The sequence below is a fragment of the Colletotrichum karsti genome (assembly GCF_011947395.1).
Source record: "Colletotrichum karsti strain CkLH20 chromosome Unknown Scaffold27, whole genome shotgun sequence".
NCBI classification, from domain to species: Eukaryota; Fungi; Ascomycota; class Sordariomycetes; order Glomerellales; family Glomerellaceae; genus Colletotrichum; species Colletotrichum karsti.
Window position 1 is genome coordinate 502,432 of NW_024065927.1, and position 27,461 is coordinate 529,892.

Here is a 27,461-nt window from a genome sequence, read left to right on the forward strand (position 1 = left end):
AAACGTCGTGTCTCTCCTTAAAACTCGGCGTCGTTGATTTTGGGTCGTGATAGTCCGGCCGTCCTTAATGTCCGGAAGGCCGATGTTACAGCAAGATTTTACGTGCATCAGTGGCCGTGTTGATCGCCGTCACGCCGCAACTCCCTTGCCCTTTCGGGCTTCGCTCCGTCCAAAGAGTTCCCGTAACCACGCTCTCCTGTCGGACCCCTCCGACGGCCCTGAATGAAACGTCGAAAATCGCGATGATGTGGAAGAAGATGTCGATTTCGTCGAGCCGTAGACTTCGGTCGGCCGTCCTGCAGTGTAACCGTCAGCGCCCTTGATGCCGTGTCGGATTTAAGATGAACCTACTGATGTTCCCCGCGCCCCCGATCCCGTACCCCCTGAATTGACGATCCCTCACCGCCGTCTCCTTCACGTCATGCTCCTCCTCGGTTTCGCTATCCGCATCGTCCAAACTCCTCCTCCGTCTCACGGGCGGAACCGTGCTCCCTGCCACGCCTGACTCGAATCTTGGGGTCGCCGGGGTCGTCGTCGTCGTCCCGCTCGAGCGGACCGGGGATGGCAGCACCGAGGCGGCGGGCCGCAGATTCACGGTGGAAACGCTGCGGACGACCGCCAATCGGCCTTGGACTCGGACACGATGCTGGCGCTTCCGCGGAGCAGGAATGAGGTGGTTTGTCTCGGGATCGGGTTCGGCCGCGTCGTCTTGCGAGCGCCGGAGCTGCAGCTGATTCGCGAGCGAGATCATGGCGACGAGGTGTTCTCGAGTAAGGCACGGCGAGCGGGCGAAAATAGGCCGATGGTTCGCTGTGTCTCACTGTCCAGACGGGTCTCTCTCTCTTCGCGGCGAGCGGAAAGAATTGAAGACCGAAACTTGCACGAAGATATCATGTATGCCAAGCTATGAATGAGCGGACGCGACCGATGACAAATATCGTCGCAAAGAAAGATCGGCTTCACGAGGAATCATCACATCGAGTCGCAATGTTGAAGCGAAGAAAAAGGAGAAAACATCTGGACGTCACGCTAGATGCGTTAATCAGGGGCACATTTGTCTTAAGCCGTCCGGCCGTCAGCCATAATAACACCCCGAAGAAAGCTGCGCCGCGAACTTTAAGATAAGCCAGCGCGGCGCAATCAACCCCAAGCATCCGGCTCAGGAGGATTTCCTTCTGTCAAGCGTTCTGACAATCAAATCAGAAGCCCTGCGCCGTTGCCCGTGGCGGCCAAGCTTCCCCCTCATTAATGAGCCTTGCTTTTCGCGCGGTCAAGGGTGCCCTGGAAACGGTAGCTTTGGGGGTAACATCGCCGCGGAGCCAGCCCGGATTTGCGCCAGGCCTTCGCCTTTGCCTGTTTCTTCGCCGGCTTGCTCGGACATGAGCTCTTGAGGGCAACTAATTGCTTAAGTATTATTCTATGTGCCCGTTTGTGAGACTCCGATCGAGGAGAAAGGCCTAAAGTCTTTCCAACATTCATCTCATCATTTGAGCCGCCCTACACGTTCATCTGAAGTCTTCATGGCGGCGCAACGTCCCGGCCATCCTGCAGACGAACATCATTGAAACCTAAAGTTTGTCGCGCGCGGGTGGGATGGCAGGATGACAGGGGCGCGCGGCATGTTGCTGAAAGGGGCAGTCGACTAAGCAGCCACAGTGAGCTAGCCGTTGGCTTCAAGCGTGGACTTGGCTAGCTAGCGGCTTGTGGTGCAGGGATGACAATGTCGTCTGGAAGGAATTGACACCAAGGCGAAGGGCGAAAGGGTAGAGCCTTCTTTTCGTTGAAAGCTTGGAATTATTTTCAGGGCGGGCTGAATCAATCATTGCCCTCAGTGCTGCTGGTATGATCGGTGTCATCGTTGTTTATAATGGTGTCGTCCGTATCAATAGTATTGCTGGTACTGTTGGTATTACTGGTGTCTTTGGTAGCGTTAGTGTCGTCATCCTCACCGTCGTCGTCATCGTCGTCTTAGTATTCGGTCTATCAAGTTTTGTCTTATGCTTGAATGAGTGTTCGTTTCACGAGAGAGTCTTGAAATGTGTTGAACAAGTGAAGGTGTTATTGATATTATGATTACATGATTAAAAGTCTTGTATCCGTGAAAATAATGTCCTGCTAATCGGCGCAAGAGGAGCCGGCTTGTATCGGAACGAAGAACAGGGAGAGTAGTAGTGTTTCCCCTCGAACAATTTCAGTTTCCCCAACACCATTGAACAAAGGAAAATTACAAGGGAAAGATGGGTGTCGTGGAAGAGACACCTTATTTGGTGACGACGTTGACCGTGGCAACACCGAACAAGCTCAAGTTCAAGCATGAGACAATGCCCTGCCGTCCTAATGCTACGTTGAAGCACTTGGGGTCAATTCTGCTCGCCAAAGGTCCGAGGTCCGTGATGCAAGAAGCCAGGGCCGGAAGCGTGACTGGCAACTCCAAAGAAAGAAGGCCACCGCTGGGCTGTGCGCCGACTGCGATATTGGCACAGGACGTAGGCAAGTCAGTGCGGCATGAGCTTTGGATCTTGTTCAAGACGCAAGTGCCGTACGCCTGTCTTTGGCCAAGAAGGCCGTTGACAACATTGAGAAGGTCTGTGACGACATTTCCGAGGACACAGCCGAGGCTGTCCAAGGGGTTGGAGAGAAGGCCGGAGAGAGTACTGTCGACACCTTTGACGGCCAGAGCCACCTTACATAGGTTGATCTGCGCGTTCACGTCGGTGATATTGGCCGACGCTTCAACAAGAGCTCCGCAAGCCGGGGGGACCTGCGCACATGCTTGAGATGAGGGACACAAGGTCGCAGTATTGCTTCTGGCGCTGTTGATAGGGAACCCGACGCCCGTCGTAATGCAGTTGAGAATGTCCACAGGGCTGCCGCTAGAGACGCAAGAGAGTAGGTTGGATGTGCCGAAGATGCCCGAAACACCGAATATCCCAAGTTGGGCAATGCAGAGATTGACTTGCGCATTGATGCTCCCGGCCGCGGTTGTTTCGATCTGAGAACATGCCGATGGCAGCCTGTCGATGCAGCCACCGCCAGCAGCTCCGGTGATGGGATTGAGAGCGCTACCAACAAAACTGCTAAGCTGGTTCCTGATGCAGGCGGTGTAGGTTGTAGAAATGGTAGTCTGCAGACATGTGCTGTTGATGTTTGTAAGGCCAACGATGCTGCCTAGATCATTCGCACAGAGATTGAGCTGAGCTCGAGTCCGCAGGCTGGCATTAGCATCGAGGGTCGCACAAGCTGTAGGAACCACGAAGCTTGTGGCCGATGCTGTGTTGATACAACGACTGGTGGCGGCGGTCGGCGTAGGAATACAGCCCGAGGGAGAAGATGTCTCCGTCACAGCCCGCGTAACCAAGGCAATTTGGGTCTCCGCTAACACAGTAATCACGCTACCGGTGCCGCTCTGGGTAACGAAGCGAGTTCCAGAGATGGAAGTGCTGATTCCCGTAGGGATTGTTGTGTAACGTTGAGAGACGGGGACTGCCGTCGCTGCGATGACCGTCCTCGTGAGTCCGGTGCCGGGTTGGGTGCTAAGTGAAACCCCTGTGAAGGCAGCTCCCGTGATTGAAGACGTGATGGTGACATAGCTCGTGGTAGGCACAATGGCAGTCTCTGCTACGACTGTCCTAACAAGTCCAGATCCGTCCTGCGTGACGAGAGATGTTCCTGAGAACGTCCCGGCGATGCCTGAGGTTACCGTGACATAGGATGTCTGGGGTAAGGCAGTCTGGGCGAGGACGGTGACAATGGTTCCGCTGCCAGTGAGCGTCAAGTACGAGGTTCCAGTGAACACGCCTTGAACGGCTGTGAGGACAGTAGTTGTGATGGTGCTGGGCAAGGCTGTCTCTGCGAAGACGGTGATGAGCGTAGCCCCTGGAGCAGCAGATTGAGTAACCAATCTTGTGCTTTGGAAATTGCCTGCTACGCCCGTCGGTATCGTAATGAACGCAGTTGTGGGGATGGCAGTCTCTGCGAAGACGGTGATAAGTGTGGCCCCTGGAGCAGCAGACTGGGTAACCAGCGAAGTCCCTTGGAAGTTGCCTACCACACCCGTCGGTATGGTAACATACCCAGTCGTAGGGATGGCAGTCTCTGCGAAGACTGTGATAAGCGTGGCCCCTGGAGCAGCAGACTGGGTAACCAGTCTTGTGCTTTGGAAGTTGCCTGCCACACCCGTCGGGATAGTAATATATCCAGTCGTAGGGATAGCAGTTTGAGCAAAGACGGTGATAAGCGTGGCCCCTGGAGTAGCAGACTGGGTAACCAGCGAAGTCCCTTGGAAGTTGCCTGTCACACCCGTTGGTATGGTGACATACCCAGTCGTAGGGATGGCGGTCTGGGCGAGAACGGTCCTGGTGAGACCACTGCCCGAGAGAGTAACCAGCGAAGTGCCTTGGAAGTTGCCTGATACGCCCGTTGGGATGGTAACGAACTCAGTCGTGGGAATGGCAGTCTGAGCAAGAACGGTCCTGGTGAGGCCACTGCCAGGGAGAGTAACCAGCGAAGTCCCTTGGAAATTGCTTGCTACGCCCGTCGGGATAGTAACGAACTCCGTTGTGGGAATAGCAGTCTGGGCAAGAACGGTCCTAGTGAGGCCACTACCCGAGAGAGTAGTCAGCGAAGTGCCTTGGAAGTTGCCTGCTACGCCCGTCGGGATAGTGACAAACTCCGTCGTAGGGATAGCGGTCTGGGCAAGAACCGTCCTGATGAGGCCATCGCCAGGGAGAGTAACCAGCGAAGTGCCTTGGAAGTTTCCAGGCACTCCTGAAGGAATCGTGACGAAAGATGTTGTTTGAAGAGCCGTTTGTAAGACTACTGTTCCGAGAGTCTGGCCTGCAGTCGTTGGCAAGGTCTGAGTTATAGTTCCCGCAAAAGAAGAGCCAATAACGCCGCTCGTTACTGTGATGAACGAAATCGGGCGGATGGCTGTCTGCAAGAACACAGTTACCAGGCTCTGGCCCGGACCTGTGGTGGGAACCGTTGAAGTTGATGTACCCTCGAAGACGCCGGCTAAGCCCGTGATAATGGTGGTGTACGAGACAATCACCTGCGCGGGGATGGCGGTCTCCAAAACCACAGTCCTGACGTTGGTGCCTGTGCCATCAAGAGTGACGGTCCTTGTCCCAGAGAAGGCGGTGGATGGGATACCACTAGTCACTGTAGTGTAGGACAGAGGTAGAGCGGTCTGCAGCAGAATTGTACCAAGCACGCTGCCAACAGGAGGAATGGTGATAGTTGAAGTGCCAGCAAAGACCCCTGGAACCCCTGTGGTCACAATGGTGTACGGAATTGCTGTCTGGAGCAGCACGGTTCCGAGGGTTCCGCTGCCAGACATAGTTGTTGTTGAAGTACCAGCGAATACCCCAGGCAGGCCCGTCAGGATGGTCGTGTAGGATGTTGGAACCGGCAGGGCGGTCTCGAGAACGATAGTAGCCAACGTCCCGCTTCCAATAGTACGCGTCGAAGTGCCAGCGAACGATGCCCCCAGAATGCCTGACGTCAGAGTGACATACGACGTAGCCGAGGGCAAGATTGCCGTCTCCTCAAATACGGTGCCCAATGTTCCAGTAACTGGTGCTGTTGACGTTCGGGTACCCGAAAACAATGTATCACTGACACCGCGAACAATCGTTGTGTATCCAGTGACGACTGGAGCAATGGCTGTCTGGAGAAGAATGGTTTGGACGTTCGCTGCGCTGTCGATGGGCAAAGTCGAGGTGATGGTTCCGATGAAGGATCCCGGTACGCCGGTCACCAACGTCGTCAAGCGGATGCTTTGCGATACGGCATTTGAAGTAATGGCCGGAAGCGCGGTTTCAAGGAACACGGTTCCAGTTCGACCAGTTCCGATCGGTTGCACAGTAGACGTTCTCGTCCCAGTAAACACTTCCGAGACCCCTGAGACGATTGTGACAAAAACGACGCTGACGCTCTCAGCAGTCGGCAGTGCAGTCTGGAGCAGAACCGTGGCAATGCCATCTGCGCCTGCCGGTAAGGTGAGGGTTTGCGTGCCGAGGAAGGCACCGGGAGAACCTGTCAACAGAGTCGTGAAGCGTACACTTGGGCCTGTAGATACAGACGGAAGAGCGCTCTGGATGAGAATCGTTTCGATTCCATCTAGGCCAGCGGGAAGTGTCGAAGTTCTAAGCCCAGAGAACGCTTCCGAAACTCCAGTAAAAACTGTCGTCCGAATGACTGAGATGACACTTGGCAAAGCACTCTCAATGAGAACCGTCTGGATTCCATTTGAGCCGGGCGCAAGCGTTCTGGTTTGGACACCGGAGAATGTCGCTGAAGGGACGCCTGAGAAGATTGTTGTCAGGCCAGCAACGGCGGGCAGGAGGGCACTTTCAATAATGACTGTCTGGATCCCATCAAGGCCAGGTGCAAGCGTTCTAGTTTGGACACCAGAAAATGTTGCTGAAGGGACACCTGAGAAGATTGTCGTAAGGCCAGCAACGATGGGCTGAAGAGCACTCTCAACAATGACTGTCTGGAGCCCATCGAGACCAGGTGCCAGGGTCGTGGTTCGGACACCTGAGAACCCTGCCGAAGGCACGCCCGAGAAGATTGTCGTAAGGCCAGCAGCAGTCGGTCGAAGGGCACTCTCAACGATGACTGTCTGGAGCCCATCGAGACCAGGCGCGAGAGTGGTGGTTCGGACGCCGGAGAAAGTCGCTGACGGAACGCCTGAGAAAATTGTCGTGAGGCTAGCAGCAGTTGGCGCGGCCCCTAGAATGGCACTTTCGATGATGACGGTCTGAAGGCCATCCAGACCAGGCAGGAGCGTCGTGGTTCGAACACCGGAGAAGGTGGCCGAGGGGATGCCTGAGAAAATCGTTGTAAGACTAGCAGCGGTTGGCGCGGGTCCAAGAATAGCACTTTCGATGATCACTGTCTGGAGACCATCTTGACCGGGAGCAAGCGTTCTAGTCTGAACGCCAGAGAAGGTTGCTGACGGAACGCCCGAGAAAATTGTTGTGAGGCTAGCAGCTGTTGGAGCAGCTGTTGACGCAGCCGTCGGTAGAGCACTCTGGACGAGTACTGTCTCAATGCCATCAAGTCCAAGCGGCAAGGTCGTGGTTCGTAGTCCCAAAAACGTCCCAGGAAGACCAGTAAACAGGGTGGTTACTGCGGCTGGGCGAGTGGTTGGTAGGGAAGTCTGGATGAGTACTGTTTCGATACCATCGAGGCCGATAGGGAGCGTGGTGGTGAGAGGTCCCGATAGACCGGTGACTCCACTGAAAATGGTGGTTACTACGGTTGGGCGAGCCGTTGGTAGAGAAGTTTGGATGAGTACTGTCTCGATGCCATCGACGCCGACAGGGAGCGTGGTGGTAAGAGGTCCCGATAACCCTGTGACTCCACTGAAAATGGTGGTTACTGCGGCTGGACGAATGGCTGGTAGAGAAGTCTGGATGAGTACTGTCTCAATGCCATCGAGGCCGATAGGGAGCGTAGTGGTAAGAGATCCCGATAGACCGGTGACTCCGCTGAAAATGGTGGTAACAGCGCCACGGCTGGCAGTGGGTGACGCAGAGGCTGATTGGGTAATAGGCTCGTAGACGATCACAGTGTTGGGAATAGTTGGGTCGCCTTGGATGCTGACACCAATCGATGTTGTGAAACGAATTCTTCCGGTGTAGGGGGACGTGACCGTGACGGTGCTTCGCGTAGGTTCAGCTGTTGGCGGAGCAGTCAAGGACCCAGTGGCGGAAGGCAGAAGAACGATAACCGTGCCGGTGAGATCATTTCCGGTGGGTAAGATAGTAGACAATGCTGAACTGACACCATTGTAAGTTTGCGTGATTGTGTTGAAGAAGATACCAGGCGATTGAATGACCACAGTGGCAGGAAGTCCGCTTGCCGCTGGTGGGAGCGTGAAAGTTGACGGAGGGCCTGCGGAGAACACCGTCGTGAAAGCCAACGCGGGGTCGACCGCGAGGTTGGAAGATGCTGTGGGAACCACAACAACCGTGCCTAGTCGGCCCGATGAAGCCGGCGACAGAGTGAAAGTTGTCGGAGTTGAGCCCGCGGAGAACACCGTTGTGAAAGCCAACGCAGGGTCGATCGCGAGGTCGGAAGATGTTGTAGGAACAACGACTACCGTACCCGGTCGGCCCGATGAAGCCGGCGCGAGTGTGAAAGTCGTCGGAGTTGGGCCCGCGGAGAACACCGTCGTGTAGAGCAAGGCAGGGTCAATGCCAAGGTCTGATGAGGAGGGAACAACCACCAAAGTGCCCAACCCGCCGGAGATGGCCGGCAAAATCGTCAGGGTGGTTGGTACCGGCCCGGTTGAAAAGACCGTAGTGAAAGACAAGGCAGGATCAACAGCCAGATTAGAAGACGTTGTCGGACTGCCTGAAGAAACCGTAGGAATCACAACAATCGTGCCCAGATCTCCCGAATTTGCCGGAAGAATCGTCAAAGTGGTTGGTACAGGCCCTGTTGAAAACACTGTAGTGAACGATAGAGCTGGATCAACTGCCGCGCTGGAAGACGGAACGCTCGAAGACGACGTTGGGACGACCACGATAGTGCCCAAGTCACCCGAGATGGCGGGAAGAATGGTCAGAGTCGTGGGAATAGGTCCAGCTGATATGATCGTTGTAAACGACACAGCAGGATCGATGGCCGCATTGGAAGACGTCGTAGGAACCACAATAATGGTCCCTGTCTGCCCGAGAGAAGCGGGCAAGAGGGTGAAAGTTGTCGGAGTTGGACCAAAAGAGGTGAGTGTGACAAATTCACCGGGACCGGAGGGTGTCGGAGCCAGGGTGGCTGGCTCGAGGAAGATAACAGACACGATGCCGTCTAGTCCGGTGACTGTAGACGTGGCAGGCAACGAGCCTGTGCCCGGAGCCGTCGTAAACACCGTGGTTGGGACTCCTGTAATGGAGACCGAGGATGGCGAGGCACCAGCACTGGTGATTGTCGGGGTTTCGAAGATGACCGAGACAATGCCATCGGCGCCAGTGACCGTGGTTTCTGTAGGAAGCGAGCCAGTGCCCGGGATTGTGGTGAAAACGGTGCCTCCAATAGACGTTGCCGGGACTGTGGGAGTCGCGATAATAACAAGGCCAACATCATCCAAGCCGGTCGGCTGAATGATAGTTGTAGAAGGAACGAGGCCTGAAAATCCGCTGAACACTGTTGAGTAGACTCCTGGGACGTCAATAATGACAGTAGGAGCACCACTACCAACGGGCGACACCGTCTGGGTGCCCGCAGAAGGCGCACCAAAGCGAGTGCTCGTAACTTGGAAGAATTGTGCAGGGATTTGCACCAGGACTGTCGTGACATCGCCGATGTTGGCTGGGGTCTGGGTCTGAATCAACGTCGCAGCTCCGGGGTAGGAGGTTGTGATGGTTGTGATTCCGCCAACTGTCGGCGTTCCGGTCAACGGCATTTCAACCCTGACTGTCTGGATACCATCCGGTCCAATGGGCAAAGTTGAAGTGACAGGCGCACTAACTCCCCGGACGGAGCTTGTGACGAAGAAGAGCCTGCGAGGTAGACCGACGAGGACCGTAACGGGGTCTTGAGGTCGAGCCGGTGTAATAGTCGACGTGAAACCAACGGAACTTGCAGTATCGGTGAGCTCGGTGAGGAAAGTCGTGGCAGTTGTGTAAGTGATGCCGTTGGAGACCGAGACCGCCGGTGAGCTGATGGGCCCTGCCGACGTCGGAATCTGAAGCAAAACCGTCCCAGGCAGACCAGAAGCTGCTGGGGCCACAGTCTGAAGAAGAGACGTAAGTCCAGTATATTCCGTAGTCACCGTAACGTACGAGACGATATTCTCGGTCACTGAGGCTGGTGTAGTCACTGCGGAAGTGGGTACCAAAAGGATTGCTGTGGCCAGGCCATCAACGCCTGTGATGGATCCGAACTGGGTTTCCGTAGCAGTGCCATCGAAAGAACTCGTGATTGTCGTGTACTGTAGGCCGGGCAAAGCAGTAGCCGTCGGAGTTTCGACAGCAGAAATAGCATCCGAGGGAATCTGCACAAGCACCGTACCAAGCTGTCCAAGTGCAGTACCAGCCGGGGCCAGTGTTGAAGTCAACGTTAGGGACCCAGAGTACCTAGTAGTGAGCGTCGTGTACAGGGCAGAAAGAGGATCTGTGCCTGACGCAGTTCCCTCTGGCGAAGATACTGTCGGGACCTCTACAATGACACTCTGGATCGCAGACCCATCAATTGTAGCAACAGGGAGCGTGGTGGTCTGGGTCAACGAGCCACTGATGCCTCTTGTTACTGTGGTAAGGAAAACACCGGGAGCGGCAGTCTGAGATGCGTCGGTCTGGGCTGCGGTAGTCTGAGTGGGTATCAAGACAATGACGGAGCGGATGGTTGATCCGTCAACGACTGCAGCAGGCAAAGTGGTAGTTTGCGGGACGACGCCGCTAAACGGGCTAGTCAACGTGATCAGGATGGCATTGTCGATGATATCAGTAGACTCTGCAGTCTCGGTGGGCTGCGCAGATCCGGTAGGGACTTCAACCACGACTGTTTGAATGGCCGAACCATCAATGGTCGCGACTGGCAAGGTGGTAAATCGAGTCACCGACCCAGAGACGAAACTGGTGACCGATGTAAGGAAAACTCCAGGAGCCACGGTTGCGCTGGGAACTTGTACACCATCTGTCGACGTGGGCAGGATACCACTCTCAGTGGGTGAAACTTGTACACCACCCGTCGATGTGGGCAAAATACCACTCTCAGTGGGCGAGCCAAGAAGGTTCGGGAGCTGGATGACAACCGTGATCCGTATGCCGAGTCCGGACGGGTCTGTGATCGCTGGCAAAGTCGACGTAAGAGTTTCAATACCACCAGAATAGCTGGTGAAAATGGTCGTCGTTGAAGTTGGCAAGCCATCATTGGTAGGCAGAGAGGAGTCCGACTCGGGGACTTGGATGACAACTGTGCCTGTGGCGAGTCCAAGGGCGTCCGTGGCGGCAGGTTGTATCGTCGAAGTCAGGGTAACTGAGCCTGGATAGGTGCTGAAAATCGTTGTGTAGAACACACCGGGCGAAGCCGAGATGCCAGGAGAAACGGTAATGCTGGGCGTGGCAGTCGCATCACTTGCGCCAGCGCCAGTTGGCAAAGAGCTTCCAATGATCACAGTACCAAGGTTATCTCCCAAAATCGGATCCAGTGTCGTTGTGAACGGGTTCGATCCGTCGCTAATAGACGAGAAGATGGTGGTATAGGAAATGCTAGGGGCACTGGGAGCTGGAGAGCCTGTCGCATCAGTGATACTGGCAGTTGGTGCATCGGTAGCACTGAGATCAGTCGGAAGAGAGGATCCGATGATAACGGTGCCGAGGAAGTCTCCCAAGGCAGGATCCAGCGTAGATGTAAAGGGGGTTGACCCATCACTGATGGACGAGAAGATGGTGGTGTATGAAATGCTAGGAGAACCGAGAGTTGGAGAGCCAGTTGCATCGGTGACACTAGCAGTAGGTGCATCAGTTGAACTGAGATCAGTGGGAAGAGGGCCTCCAATAATGACGGTGCCGAGGAAGTCTCCCAACGCAGGATTCAGCGTTGATGTGAAGGGACTCGATCCTTCGCTGATGGACGAGAAAATTGTCGTGTATGAGACACTTGGAGCTCCAGCAGTTGGTGATGCGCCTGGATCTGTCGAAGTGATCTGGTCGGCAGGCAATAGGACCAGCACAGTCCGGATGGCGCTTGGATTGGCGGGGTCAGGGAGTGCGGTAGATGTCAACGCGACGGATCCGCCGGTGGACGTAATGGTCGTGAAGAGATCTCCCAACACGTCGGTATTTGAAGCAGCCTGGCTTGGAATTTGGACGATGACTGTGCCAACGTCCGCATTTGTGGGAAGCACCGTCGTAGTCTGAATGATGCTGCCGTCGTAAATGGAGGTTATAGTGGTGAAGACCGCAGTGACTTGAGTAACCTCGGCAGAAGAGGCAGCGGGCGAGCTGACAAGAGAAGCGGGTTCAATGATGATGATTGTGCCAAGCTCTCCTGGGTTCGCGGGGGCAATTGTCGAGGTTGCAAGACTACCGCCATCGGTTGTGCTGAAAATGGTGGTGTAGGAGGCAGTCGGGGAAGCAATGGGCTCAAAGAAAATAATCGTTCCAACCGAATCAGTACCAGAAGGAGCCAAAGTTGATACCGACAATTCGACACCTGAGTAGCTGCTTGTAATGGTAGTGTAGGAAGAGACTCCGGGGATCACGACGCTCGAAGTGGGAACAATGACCACGACAGTACGAACAGGATCCGTTCCAGCGGCTGGGAGCGTAAGCGTGGTGAGCTGAGGTACGTCGGAAGTACTGTAAACGGTCGTAAATGACGAGCCGTCTGACGAGGTGACAAGCAGAGCAGGATCGAACACAACAACGAGTCCTGGGTCGCCCGTAGCCGTAGGAAGGACTGTCGTTGTCGAAAGGACTGAGCCCGGGCTTGTCACTGTGCTGAGCGCGACCGTAGGCTCGCTCAAAGTGGGCGAGCCGTCTGACGAAGTGACAAGCAGGGCAGGATCGAATACAACAACGAGTCCCGGGTCGCCCGTGGCTGTAGGTAAGATCGTTGTTGTCAAAAGGACTGAGCCTGGGCTTGTCACGGTGCTGAGTGCGAACGTAGGCCCTGAAGTAGGCACGTTCGTAATCGTGTCAGGGCTGAGCGTAGGAGTGCTTCCGTCGGTCAAGGTGGGCAAGCCGTCTGACGAAGTGACAAGCAGAGCTGGATCGTAAACAATAACAAGTCCCGGGTCGCCCGTGGCCGTAGGGAGGACTGTCGTCGTCGAGAGGAATGAGCCTGGGCTTGTCACAGTGCTGAGCGCGAACGTAGGCGCCGATGTGAGCTCTGAAGTAGGGTCATTCGTGATGGTGTCAGAGCTAAGCGTAGGAGTGCTTCCGTCGGTAGCGGTAGGGACGAAGATAATGACTTGTCCGAGAATATCCGTATCAGTAGGCAAAATCGTTGATGTGAATGGCAAACTGCCGGAAAATCCGCTGGTGAATGTGAGGAACTGATCAGGATCAGCGCTCTGACCGACATCCAAGGACGTTGGCACAAAAGTAATCACGGTGCCAAGGTCCTGATCACCCGTAGGGAAGATCGTTGTCGCCGAAGGAATAGAACCAACGATGTTGCTGGTAATCGTGGCGAAAGAGATGCTCCTGGTAGAAGGTAAAGTAGCGCTTGGGGCGGAGATGTCGGTAGCCGTAGATTCGCCTGAGAGATCCGTGGGCAAATCCGTAGACAGATCGTCGGTGGGAAGTGCCGTTGACGCCGGAATCAACACCAAAGTATTCACAGGATTTCCACTAGCGTCCAAGATTATCGACGTGATTCTGCTTAGCCCATCGAACGTACTTGTTGATAGATCTGTTGCTGATGGATCGGTGATGCCCGGAATGGCGCTTGTGATTTGACTAGGGTTACCTGAAGCATCGATCGTCGTCGGTGCAGTTGCGGATCCGTCCGTTGGCAAATCAGTTGTCGACAAGTCGGCGGACGGCAAATCAGTGGATAGTATGTCGGTAGTTTGGACGTCAGTCGCCGACAAGTCGGACGACGGCAAGTCGGTCGTGAGGGCATCGGATGTTGACAACTCTGCCGATGGCAAGTCAGTCGTCGCTGAGCCTCCAGTGGGTAGGTCAGTGGTTGATAAATCCAAGTCAGTCGTGAGAGGATCGGATGGCAGTTCAGTCGATGGCAGGTCCGTGGTGAGAGCATCGGATGTCGGCAAGTCAGATGTCTGAGTATCTGCGGTAGGCAATTCAGTCGAAGGCAAGTCAATCGTCGCTGAGCCCCCGGTGGGTAGTTCAGTGGTTGACAAGTCACTTGCAGCCAAGTCCGTCGTGAGAGCATCGGATGTTGGCAACTCAGTCGATGGCAAGTCAGTCGTCGCTGAGCCACCGGTGGGCAATTCGGTGATTGATTCCGTCGGCAGTTCAGTCGATGGTAAGTCTGTCGTCGCTGAAACACCAGTTGGTAGTTCGGTTGTCGGTAGGTCACTTGCCGCCAAGTCAGTCGTTGGCAATGCCGTGTTGCTTGGGATGAAGATGGCAGTAAGGATTGGGTTGCCAGATGCATCAAATATCGTAGATGTCAACGATAGAGATCCAGAGTACAGACTCGTTGGAAGTACACCCTCGGGCAAGCCGGAGGAACTTGCAATGTCCGGTAAGTCAGTTGAACTCAAGGGGTCGTCGGGCAGTCCAGAAGAGCTTCCAATGTCCGGCGAGCCAGATAGGCTTGGTGTGGATATGGCCGTTTCGACCGGGTTGCCACTAGCATCGAGAATTGTAGAAGTAATGGTCAAAGATTCAGAGGGTACGGTGGTCGGCAGTCCACCCTCGGACAGGTCGGATGAGCTTGCAATGTCCGGTAAGTCGGTTGAACTCAAGGGATCAGGCACTCCAGAAGAGCTTCCAATGTCCGACAAGGCAGAAGAGCTTGGTACAAGGATGACGGTCTGGATTGGGTTGCCCCCGGCGTCAAAGATAGTGGACGTGGTGGGTAACGCTCCTCCGTAGGTACTTGTAGCTAGATCGGCCAAAGAGGAAGCTCCAGTCACCTCTGGGACGAAGATTGCGGTCTGAATTGGATTGCCAGACGCGTCCAGGATGGTGCTTGTGAAGGTGACTGAACCACCAGTGTACGTGCTCGTGATCAAATCGTCAACTGCGCCAGTTGTGGCGGCAGGGCTAGTCGGGCTTGGAACCAATACGATTGTAGGACCTGGCAGCCCTCCAACGCCTGGAAGTACTGTGGTCGAGGTAAACAAGCCACCGAAAGTGCTCGTATATATACCGGCTTCAAGGGCAGTAGGAGCAGTAGGAGCAACTGAAGGAAGACCATTGCTTGGGAAAAATATGACGGTTTCGTCAGGAAGACCCGGAGCACCTGGTACCGTGGATGTGAAGATAAGGCTTCCGTCATAGAAGCTAGTGACTGGACCTTGGCCTAGGGACGTCGGGGCTACGGTAGGAGCAGCTGAAGGGAGTCCATTGCTTGGGAAAAAGATAACGGTTTCGTCAGGAAGACCTGGAGCGCCGCCTGGTATCGTAGACGTGAAGATAAGGCTTCCGTCATAAAAGCTAGTGACTGGTCCCTGGCCTAGAGACGTCGGGGCTGCGGTCGGCGCAGGAGCATCGGAACTGGGGATGAAGACTATCGTGTCATCGGGAAGGCCACTAAGGCCAGGTACGGTGGATGTCAGCGTGACAGAGCCGTCGAAAAAGCTCGTGATGAGTTGGCCGACGGCCGTGGGGCTTGCTGTCGCTGGGGCTGAGTTGCTAGGGATGAAGATGGCTGTTTCGACCGGGTTTCCAGAAGCATCGAGGATAGTGCTTGTAAAGATTGCCGAACCATCATACAAACTCGTGACCAGACCTTGACCCAAAGCGGTAGGTGCCGAAGTGGGAACATCAGTTGGAATGAAGATGATGGTAGCTCCTGGCAAATCAGAGGCGAGAGGAGGGATAATCGAGGTGAAAGTAGACGATCCTCCACCATAGAGACTGGTGTAGATGCCTGGGGCGAGCCCGGTGCCGGAAGGAGCCGGAGCATCTGAGGCGCTCGGGGCGACACTTGGGACAAGAACGAGAGTCTCCGGTAAACCATTTGCCCCAGAGACGATGGTTGTGCTCGTAATTGAACCTCCGTAAGTGCTGGTCTGTAAAGCTGGTAATCCGATACCAATGCTGATGGCAGGATCGGGCGTGGTAGCTGTAGCAGTTCCGTCTGGCAAACCGGACACTCCGGTGCTTGACGGCAGGCCCCCGATGCCCTCGCTCACGCTAGGGTCGACTGAGGTGGGTTCAATGCTGGGCACAAGGACGAAAGTTTCATCCGGGAGACCAGAGACACCACTCCTGATTGACGTGCTCGTGAAAAGACCATCGTATGTGCTTGTCAAGATGGCAGGCAAGCCACTGGGGCCAGCAGATGCGCCCGCAGTAGGCTCAACGCTGGGCACCAGAATGATTGTTTCGTCTGGAAGACCTGCCACGCCGCTCCTGATTGACGTGCTCGTGAAAAGGCCATCGTACGTGCTTGTCAGGATTGCAGGCAAGCCGCTGGGGCCGGCAGATGCGCCCGCGGTAGGCTCAATGCTGGGCACCAGAATAATCGTTTCGTCTGGAAGACCTGCCACGCCGCTCCTGATTGACGTGCTCGTGAAAAGGCCATCGTACGTGCTTGTCAAAATCGCAGGCAATCCAGTCGGGCCGGCAGACGCGTCCGCAGTAGGAGTGATGCCCGGCGTGGTGCTCGGCAGCAGAACGATGACCGTCGCCGGGTCGTTGATGTTGGCCGGGAGAACGGTGGTCGTTGCGGGGACCTCTCCGGTGTACGTCGAGAATATGGTAGTGAAGGCATTGGTAGCAGAGACGCCGTCGGTGGCAGAGACGTCGGTGGCAGAGACGTCGGTAGCAGAGACAGCGTCGCTCGGGACGTAGACGATCAGAGTGCCGGGGTCGCCGGGGTTCAACGGAGAGACGATGGCAGTCGAAGGCGACGATCCGAGTGTCGATGTGACGGTGACAAGGCCAGGGCCGGTGGGAGCTGACGTGATTGAAGGCGACGGCGATGCGAGGACGTTGCTCGGGACAAAAACCACGATGGTGCTTGTGACGTCACCAGGAGAAGGAGGACGCGTCTCCACCGAGGTGACTAAGCCGCTGTAGGTGGAAGTCACGATTTCGAAGAAGGCGCCAGGCGCACCCGTGGAAACGGAAGGACCTGGGGCACCAACGGAAACGGAGGGAGCACCGGCAGAAACGGAAGGAGCACCGGCAGAAACGGAGGGAGCACCGGCGGATGCGGGATCGGTAATGGAAGGAGCGCTGCTCGGGACCAAAATGACCAGGGTACCTGAGTTGAGTCCGGAAGGCAAAATGGTCGAAGTGGAAGGCAGCAATCCCGAGAAAGTCGAGGTAAGAGTTGCGAACTCAAGTTCCGGCGATGTTGCGGGTGATCCAGTTGAGCTTGGGATCAGGACCACCACTGTGCCGCCGATGTTTGTTCCCGACGGAGAAATTGTGAACGTCGTTGGTGCCAATCCGCTGAAAATGCTGGTCAAAGTAGCGAACTCTATGCTTGGAGATCCGGCGGAAGACGCGCCCGGAGCACCCGGAGTGGGGACGGAGGTGGGTGGGACAACGTTCGGATCCGATACGCTCGGGGAAACACCGGGGGCCGAAACCGAGACGCCCGGAGCAGAGACGGATGGAGAAGGTACGACGACATTTGGATCCGATACGCTTGGAGAAGCTCCAACATTCGGGTCCGAAACACTTGGGGAAACACCAGGAGATGATACCGAGACACCAGGAACAGAGACTGAGGCATCTGATACGCTGGGAGAAACACCCGGAGCCGTAACGGAGGGATCCGATACGCTCGGAGAGACGCCGGGGGCCGAAACGGAGACGTCTGGCGCCGAGACGGAAGGAGATGACACCAAGACATCCGGCGCAGTGACGGAAGGAGAAGGTGCGCCGACATTCGGGTCCGAGATACTTGGAGAAGCACCAGGAGACGAAACCGAAACGCCCGGAGCCGAGACGGAGGGGTCTGATGCGCTGGGAGACACCCCAGGAGATGAGACCGAAACACCCGGAGCGGAAACGGAGGGATCCGATACGCTCGGAGAGACGCCGGGAGATGACGCCGAGACATCCGGCGCAGAAACGGAAGGAGAAGTCGGCGCATCTGTCAGGTTCGGTGTGTAGATAATCACCATACCAATAATTTCCGTCCCGCTTGTCATGGGGCTCGTCGTCGTCGACAGGCCAGTGAGGGAGTACCCCGTCGTTCTTGTCACGAACTTGGCAAAGCGAGGGACGTAAACAAGAACCGTCCCCACGGTCTGGGTTGCCGATGGGAAGATGGTCTGCGTCGACGTGCCAGTCGAGTCCCATGTTGTCGTCGTGGTAATGAATCCAACACCAGGGGTAGCCGTTGGGGACGGAGTAATTGCACCAGGGGCCGTGGGGGTCTGGATGACCACGAATCCAAAGGACTCTGTTCCTGTAGGGTCAATGGTAGTCGTCTGGGGAACGAGTCCTGAAAAGCCGCTGGTGACAGTAATGTAGGAGATTGGACCGGCCGACGGTGTCGCCGACGGGATCTGGATAATCACGGCACCAATATTGTTCGTTCCAGAGGGTTGCAGAGTTGTCGTGCTAGGAACCAAGCCCGAGTATTGGACCGTCGTGGTGATGTAAGACGCCGCTTCAGTAATAGGGGTCTGGATAATAACGGTACCAGGCTCTGATGGGTTCGCGGGGAGCAGAGTCGTGGTCACGATGCCAGAGCCAAGGTATCCGGTCGTCTGAGTGATGAACGAGGCAGGATCAGAGACAATGGGTTGCTCGACAATGACCGTCGCGATGCCATTGGGATCCGTGGCCGCCGGAGGGAGGGTGAAGGTGGTCGGGACCGATCCCGTGATCGGCACCGTCCGCGTGGTGAACGAAGTCGCCGAGACGGCGTTGCTCTGGCCGGACGAGAACGGGGTCTCGATGATGATTGTCCCGATAGATTGGCTGCCGCTAGGCAATACCGTGAGAGTGTTCGTCGTCGGGCCCGGGTAACCCACGGTGACGGTCTCGAAGAAGATAGGAGGCTGCGTCGGAGCTGAAGTCACGCCAGGGCCAGCGGTGGGCGTAAGAATGACCACAGTAGTGGGATCCCCGACGTTGGAAGGAGTCAATGTGAGACTGGAGGTAGCAGATCCAGCAAATCCACTGGTAATAGTGACTTCGGGGATGGGACCTCCTCCAGCGCCACCAGTAGGTTCAGCAGTAGGCGTGAGGACCACCAACGTGGTCGGGTCTCCCACGTTCGAAGGAGTCAACGTGAGTGTTGACGTGGCAGATCCAGCGAAACCACTGCTGATGATAACTGGTAGAATAGGACCGCCTCCGGCACCACCAGTAGGACCAGTGGTAGGTCCAGCGGTAGGCATGAGTACGACCAAGGTGGTCGGGTCGCCAACGTTGGAGGGACTCAATGTCAGAGTTGAAGTAGCGGATCCGGCAAAACCACTACTGATGATAACTGGCAAGATGGGACCGCCTCCAGCACCACTGCTAGGAGTAGGCGTGAGAACAATCAGGGTAGTCGGGTCACCAACATTAGAAGGGTTCAGCGTGAGGGTCGAAGTAGCGGGTCCGGCAAAGCCACTGCTGATGATGACTTCAGGAATGGGACCGCTTCCGGCACCACTAGTGGGAGTAGGCGTGAGGACAACCAGGGTAGTCGGGTCTCCAACATTAGATGGAGACAGCGTCAGAGTCGAAGTAGCAGATCCAGCGAAGCCACTTGTGACGATAACCGGCAAGATGGGACCGCCTCCAGCACCACCAGTAGGTGTCTGAGCGATACCAGTGGGTGTCTGAATAATGATGGAGCCTGGGTTTGTGCCTGAAGCAGGGATGGTAACGGTTGTAGGAATGGAACCAGAGTAACCAGTGGTCGTGACAACGAAGCCACTCGGGATCTCGGCGGGTTGAATAGTAGGGGTCTGAACGATGACCGTACCAGGAACACTGCCCGAAGCAGGGATGGTAATCGTCGTAGGAACAGAACCCGAGTATCCAGTAGTGGTGAGGACAAAGCCTGTCGGGACAACTGGCGGCTGAGTGGCCGGCTGGGTTGCAGCAGGAACTGTTGGGGTCTGGATGACGACAACGCCAACTGATTGAGTGCCGGTAGGCGGGAAGGTGGCCGTGCTTGTAACAAGTCCTGTGTATCCGATCGTGATTGTGTCAAATACTTGAGAAGCAATGTCAGGACCAGCTCCAGCACCAGGAGTGGAAACTCCAGGACCGCCAGGAGGAGAGGCGCCGACGACAAGAGTAGACGCAACAGGGTCAGCGGGGCTAGAAACACCAGCGCCGACGGTAGGGGTCTGGACCAGGACGGTGCCAGGAACACTACCAGAAGCTGGGATTGTGATAGTCGTGGGCAAAGAGCCAGAGAACCCGGTCGTTGTCAGAACGAAGCCGCTTGGCACCTCTGCAGGCTGAATCGTAGGAGTTTGGATCACCACTGTGCCAGGAACACTGCCTGATCCAGGGATCGTAAAGGAAGTGGGCACCAGGCCGGTGTAATCAGTAGTAATAGTCGTGAACACTTCAGGAAGAACTCCAGGATCGCCGCCGACGCCAGGAGTAGGGACGCCGGCTCCACCAGGAGTAGAGACACCAGGAGTAGGAACACCAACACCAGGAGCGGAAGCACCAGGGTCACCAGGACTGGGAACGCCGGCGCCAGGAGTAGGGACTCCAACGGTAGGAACACCAGCGCCGCCAGGCCCTTGTGTCGGGGTCTGTATCAGAACTGTGCCTACGGTATTGGTTCCCGTGGGAAGAATGGTCAAAGTCGTAGGGAGAGTCCCTGAAAACCCGGTGGCCAAGGTGACGAAAGATTGCGGCAGGTTTGCTCCAGGAGCGCCGACTGTGATATCGGGAGTAGGAACACCAGCTCCGCCAGGAGTAGTACCCGCGCCAGGAGTAGGAACTCCAGCGCCACCAGGCCCTTGTGTCGGTGTCTGGATAATGACTGTGCCTACAGAGTTGCCACTTCCGGTGGGAAGAATGGTCAGCGTCGCGGGAGCAGCTCCTCCGCTGGTCAAGGTGACGAAAGATTGCGGCAAGTTGACTCCAGGAGCACCGACGGTAGGTGTGGGCGCCGGAGTCTCGATAATCACCGTCCCGATGGTGTTCGGGGCTGTCGGGAAGATCGTAGACGTCGAAGGAGACAAGAGCCCAAGAACTGGGATCGTGATCGTGATGAAGACGTCGATGAGAGGTCCAGCAGGGTTCAAAGGGTTCACGAGAATGGGTGGGCTTGATGGTGATGGTGCAGGAGCCTGGGTTGCAGGAATCTGGGTCGCGCCTCCAGGGAAGATGGGAGTCTGAACCACCACGGTGCCGATAGTCTGCGATGGACCAGGCGGGAGGGTGATCGTGGAGGGAGTTGGCTCCAGGAAACCCTGCGTGATGGTTGTGAACTCATCAGCCAGGATGTCCGAGGGGGTGGACAGCAAGGGGTTGAAAGGAGTTTCGACAACAACGATTCCAGAACCACCCCCGGAAGGCTGCACGGTGATGGTAGTAGGGGCTGTGCCGGTAACTCCAATAGTGCTTGTTCCGATGATGTTCACTGCAGGCGTCTGGATCAACACAATGCCCAAGGAATTGCTTCCTGTCGGCAACAGAGTTGTCGTGGTTGGTGTCGGCCCGTTGTAGCTTTGGAACACGGTGGTGAAATCAATGACACCTGGAGCGCCAGCACCCGGTGCACCAACGCCAGGAGATCCAACGCTAGGAGATCCAGCAGTTGGAGCGGCAGTTGGAGCGGCAGTGGGTGTCTGGATGACCACGAAACCGGGGTTCGATCCGGACGGAAGGAAGACGACCGTGTTCGGGTCCGCTGCGCCTTGAGTCAAGGTGAGGAATGAGGCGAGATCGAGGCCACTGGGAAGGGCAACGGGACCGCCGATTGTGATACCCGGGAGGTTGATTGTCTGCCCAGTGATGGTGAATCCGGGGATAATGGGGCCGCGAGTCGGCTCCGGAACGCCCGGAGCAGGCGTGATTCCCGGTGCGGCGGGCGTGAACAATGCTGAAGGGACCTGAACCAACACGGTGCCGGTTGTATCGCTTCCACTAGGCAGAAGGACGTTGGTCTGGATTGCCGGGCCGTCGAACGGCGTGCTTAAAGTCACGAAAGGAACGCCGGCAGGGAGATCCAGTCCGGCACCGGTAGCAGCGGGCTCCGTGAACAATGCTGAAGGGACCTGAACCAACACCGTTCCCGTCGTATCGCTACCGCTGGGCAAAAGGACGTTGGTTTGGATTGCTGGTCCGTCGAAAGGCGTGGTCAAGGTCACGAAGGGGACACCGGCGGGGAGATCCAGTCCGGCGCCGGTGGCAGCAGGCGGCGTGAACAATGCCGAAGGGACCTGGACCAGGACGGTGCCGGTTGTGTCGCTACCGCTAGGCAGCAGAACGTTTGTCTGGATCGCTGGTCCGTCAAAAGGCGTAGTGAGAGTGACGAACGGGACACCGGCAGGGAGGTTAAGGCCAGCGGCTCCGTCAAGTCCGGCGCCAGTAGCAGCAGGCGGCGTGAATAATGCTGAAGGAACCTGAACCAAAACGGTGCCGGTTGTGTCGCTGCCGCTAGGCAACAGAACATTCGTCTGAATTGCTGGGCCGTCAAAAGGCGTTGTGAGCGTAACGAAGGGAACGCCATCGGGTAGGTCAAGCCCAAGTCCACCTGCACCAGCACCAGACCCATCATCAGTAGCAGCAGGCTGCGTGAACTGAGCGGATGGGACTTGAACCAGCACAGTACCAACCGTCTGAGTACCAGTAGGCAACAAGACGTTAGTTTGGATGGCAGGCCCGTCGAAGGGTGTGGTGAGAGTGACGAAGGGGATGCCAGCAGGCAGATTGAGGCCATCAGCACCAGCACCAGCACCAGATCCATCATCGGTGCCAGCGGGTTGCGTAAACTGAGCAGACGGAACTTGAACCAGCACAGTACCAACGGTATCAGAGCCTGTAGGCAATAAGACGTTGGTCTGAATGGCAGGGCCGTCAAACGGTGTGGTGACGGTGACGAAGGGGACGCCAGCGGGCAGGTTCAAGCCATCTGCTGGCGGGGTGAACTGAGCTGCAGGGACTTCCACGAGAACTGTTCCTGTAGGGTTAGTACCAGATGGGAGTAAAACGTTAGTCTGAGGGGTGATTCCTCCGAATGGGCTGGTGACCGTGACGAAAGGCACGCCAGCGGGCAAAATCAATGGAGAATCAGTGGGTGAAGCTGCGTTAGTAGGGTTAAGAATCACGACGGTGCCAGGTGCACCAGGGGTGTCAGGGGGGAAGGTGATGGTTGCCGGAGCAGAACCACCAAAGCCTGACTCAATAGTCGTGAAAATATCCGGGAAGAGGCTATCACCAGATCCACCAGCGCCTGGACGCTCGGCGGATCCGGGAGTAACCTCACCGGGCGCGGCACCAGCGGCCGGAGTGTTCTGGAGAACAATCACGGTCGCGGGATCGACAGCGTTGGCCGGAGGCACGGTGAGAGTGACGGGGCTCGGTCCGTTGATGACTCCAGAGAGCGTCGTGAGCTGAGCCGGGTCGGCAGCCAAAGTCGGCGCAGCAGCGCCGCTAGCCAGAGGTGTCAAAACCAAAATGGCGGCGGGAGCGGCGGTGCCACCAGCCACAACAGCTCCAGGTTGGAGGGTGACTGTCGTTGCCACAGAAACTGAGGCTCCTTGCGTGATCGTGGTCGGCTGCTGAACGACGCCCGGCGCAACAACGCCGGGGAAGGGGGTCAGGAGAACCCTCTCTCCAACCGACTGAGTTCCAATAGGCGGCAACGTAACAATAGTAGGTGCCGTCCCTGCGTAACCTTGCGTGAGGGCAGGAATGAGAGACTCAGCAAGTGGGTTTCCAATCGGGTTGGGAATCGGGTTGACCGAAGGTCCGGCAGTCGGTGCCGGCGCGTTCGGCTGCGCATTCGGCTGAGTGGGGACGTTCGGCTGGCCCGCAGGGTTGGACTGGCCGGTGATTGCGGGGCTAGCGGGGCCGCTCGCCGGAGGAGCAGCCGGAGCAGTCGGGTTCGCCGCAGCCGGGTTGGCCGCGGAGTTCCCGGCAGAAAAGCCGACAGGAAGCTGTTCGACGATGGTCGCAAGCGAGCCCGCACCACCAATTGTCAAAGTCTGAGGAGTCGTGCCGTTGAAAGCTCCACGAATCGTGACGATCGAGGCTGCTAGAGCGGCCGGTGCGTTGGTGGCCGGGTCATCGCCTCCCAAGCCGGCCGCCACGAGAACGGTCGCCGGTCCCGCAGCGGAAGAGCCACCTGCCAAAGGCAATGTGATTCTCGCGCCGATGCCGGGAATAGCGAGTGCATTTCTGGTGACGAACACACCAGGACTGGCAGCCAAGGGGGTTTGAACGATGACGGTGCCCAAAGTCGCGCTAGCCGAAGGCAGAACCGTCAGAGAAACGGGGATAGATCCAGAAACTCCTCCGGACGTAATCGTCGTGAAAGGCCCGGTGAAGGGAGTCTGAGCAGGCTGAATGACCACAGTACCCGTCTGATCGTTTCCTCGGGGAGGAACCGTGATTGTCCTCGCCTCGGAGCCCGTGTTGCCGCCGGCTGTGATGGTTCTGTACGGAGCGGCAGTTTGCTGAACAACGAGGAACGTATCACCCAGGCCTCCCAAATCGGAAGGAAAAGTGATCGCTGCCGCAGCTCCGTTGGCACCAGCGACAGTGGTTGTGCTGAAGGGGCCGGGATATTCACCAGTGTAGCCGCTCGTTGTTTGAACGACAACTGTCCCAGTGCTACCCTGAGGAGCCGGGATAGTGACTGTGGTGTCAACAGGTCCAGGAATCGACAGAGTTCGGAAAAGGCCTGGAGCTGCTGCGAGGGGGGTCTGGACGACGACTGCGCCAACGTTTCCTGTGCCGGTAGGCACAATGGTGAAGACATTGGTTCCTTCGACGCCCACACCTCCCACGGTGGTCGTGATCAACCTTTCCAGGAAATCGGCCTCTCCTCCGGGGGTCTGGATGATCTGCAAAGCAGCATCGCCGGCCGCACCGGTCTGAGCCGCAGCTCGCGTGCCACCAAGAGTGATGGCCGAGGGAGTGACTCCAGCGTTGCCAAGAACAGTGATGACATTGTCAGGACCGGTGACTGTTACTTCGTATCTGTCGAACGTCTGAGCGAAAACAGTGCCGTCGGTTCCCGAAGTCACGGTCAAGTTTCTTGGAACGCCGTCAGCACCGCCCACGGTGATGGTGGTGAATGGTCCGGCGAGCTGGGGAGAACCGCCCTGAGTGGGCAGAATCGTGATCGGGATCGAGGCCGGACTGGCCTGGTCGGGTCCTGGGGCATTCGTCTGAGGCGCCGGCAACAAGGAATCTCCAGCAATTGTCAGACCTTCGGTGGGGAGAAGGCTTGCTTCCTCTGGAGAGCCAACGATGCTTGTTGCAGGACCTGCGGCAGTAGGAGGCAGAGGAATGTCGGCTCCGGTCGTGGGATCAGTCTGGCCGAAGGGTGTGAAAACGAGGTAGGTCCCGAGGCCATCAGATCCCGATGGTAGCACGGTGATTGTGGTCGCAAGAGATCCGGACTGTCCACCTCGTGTGATCGTGACATAACCGTTGGGTGTAGACGAGAAATCGCGTTGATCAATGGTTCTACGGAAATTAGTACATGTAACGTTGACCCTTTTCGCGTTGTCCAAAGAGAGAACTCACCTGGTCACTTGAGATGTCAAAGTACCCAACTTGTCGATTTCGGTGATGAGAGTCAAAGGCGCGTTGGTGACGGTAAGAGTGAGGCCGTCATCGAGTACCAACACGGTGTTTGCAGGCAGGAACGCGCTGATGTAGATCGGGCGGCGGACGACGAACTGGACGGGCTGGACTTCGACGGACGTGATACCAGCGGTACACATAGGGTTGTCCGGAAATTGTGGTAGTCCAGATGCGAGCCAGTACTGACTGGCAGCAGCCAAAAGGCTGAATGCTGTGGAGGTCTTCATTATGTAGGATTACTACTAGAAGCAAAGGTTAGCATGCTGTTGTACTCATTTCCACCGTCGTTCCCGAATATTCCTCGGAGACAAGTAGAGCAACTTCCACTTACTATTAAGGGTGCGTGGTATCCAGCACGATAAGGTATAAGGGCCGCCCAAGACACCAGGTCTGGAAGCCGTGCGGCGGCAGGCTTCTCTCTGTTGGTTCGTGTCTTGACTATTGTTGATTAGGTCAATGAGATAGTATCGTATGTGAAGCTGTCGTTCATGGAAGTCTGGTCGCTATCGAGCAGACTGTGGCATCTCGTGATGAGAAGACAGACGGGAGGCGCGCCGTTGATTCCGACGCGGGATGGGGAATCTGTCGAACGACAAGAGGGTAAACGGCCGTGAAACAAGCAGAAAGGTATTAAGGTTCAGTGTTGAAGACTGCTCGATTGTTTTAATGAAAAGATAAGTCTCCGTTTCGTCCGTTGCCGTGAGACTGAGGCGTGCCTGGCGAGCGGAATGGGCTTGGTGAGTGAGGAATGTCACTCCTTTGCGGAAGGTCGAGGATCTGTCTTCAGCCCAAGTGCGTGCCAAGGGTTCACAATGTCTCTCAGTGACGGGAGAAGTTGATCTGATCTCAAAGATTTTCAAGTCAGAAAACGATGAAGAAGTGTAAAAAAAGAAATCCTGGGAGGCAAAAAGAGACGGCAAAGGAGGCGGGAGAGGAGAAAACCGTGGCGAGGTTGAGTCCCGGGCCGAAGTTTCCCTGACGAGGACACGGCAATTCGCGAGATGTCTGCTCGAAAACAGGGTTGGATGATCTGTTGCTGACTTCATGGTTGCCTCCACGGTGATGGTTCTGGCCATTTGATACTCTTTCCGGTCAAGAGACGCATAACTGACCGCTGGGCACTCTCAGTCGTCGGGCAGTCTAAGACAACTCCGTCGACTGAGAGATAGCTGGAACCAGATCGGGAAGCGCATTTCTGTGGAATTTTCGCCAGCAACGATGAGTAATTTGCGGTCTGCGAGGTGAACAATCACATTGTGTCGCTGGTAGCTTCGGTAGCGAACGGGCGTAAGGTATGCTGGACGATGTTAGGGCCAGACTGCTCAGATCTTTGGATCGCGCGCGCGCGCGGATGACGGTTGAGTCCGTTGGAGTGCCAACATCAGCACGTCGGAGATAACTCTGGAGGGTCTCTTCGCCCTGTTCGTCGAGCTAGATACGCTTTTCCGACATCAGTCTAGGGCTAACAGTTGGGCTTTCGGCCGCAAGCATTGAACGAGAAGCTCGACGCGTAAAGTTGATGGAAGTTGGTTCGAGGAGCTGAAGACAATCGTTCCAAATGCGTCAGAGCTTTACTCGGGAGGCGTTCATGTGAGGAGGCCGTTACTGGTTGGAGAGTGTGGCGCTCTCCCGTCATCCTCTCTCCGCAGCTCCAGACCCCAAGTCCCCAATCCGAGCTATCACCGCCACATCCCGAATGCAACAGCTTTTCGATACGAGGCTATGAGCTTCAAGCCTCGAGATTGGTCACATATTCTACCAAGAGTTTAGTGCTTCAACTAATGACGGGAATGGAGATATCGTCGACAGTTGGTGGAAGAAACCCCGGCGAGGCCGTCTAGGCCGTATGGTTGGTCGACATCTAAGACACACCCCTAGCAAGTCCAGGCCCTCAACCTCCCATCTCACCGTTCCCACGGCTCTCCAAACAGACTGACACCTTACTGCCTATTATTTCCGATCTGACTTGGTCGGATTCGGTTGGTCTGAATGAGAAGTACGGGCCGGGACAGTTGGATGCCCTTCCCCGATGACCGAGAGGCCTTTCCGCACCCGGACAAGGCGCTGGCCCAGCCGGAGAAAAGGACACCCCCTTGGGGCCTACGTGATCGTGATCGAAGA

The 27,461-nt window shown here is 56.4% G+C and overlaps 2 protein-coding genes across 2 annotated transcripts; both read right to left on the reverse strand.

Annotated features, from left to right (window-relative positions):
* Window positions 1-85: 85 nt before the first annotated feature.
* On the reverse strand, window positions 86-751 carry CkaCkLH20_08299 (uncharacterized protein; the record flags this gene model as incomplete). The annotated part of the gene is made up of 2 exons (XM_038891014.1): window positions 86-296; window positions 381-751. The coding sequence occupies 2 exons, from the start codon at window positions 749-751 to the stop codon at window positions 86-88; spliced, it is 582 nt and encodes a 193-aa protein (XP_038743777.1).
* A 1,509-nt stretch (window positions 752-2,260) lies between these two features.
* CkaCkLH20_08300 (uncharacterized protein) lies at window positions 2,261-25,567 on the reverse strand (the record flags this gene model as incomplete). The annotated part of the gene is made up of 3 exons (XM_038891015.1): window positions 2,261-13,749; window positions 13,828-25,220; window positions 25,281-25,567. The coding sequence occupies 3 exons, from the start codon at window positions 25,565-25,567 to the stop codon at window positions 2,261-2,263; spliced, it is 23,169 nt and encodes a 7,722-aa protein (XP_038743778.1).
* Window positions 25,568-27,461: the final 1,894 nt, after the last annotated feature.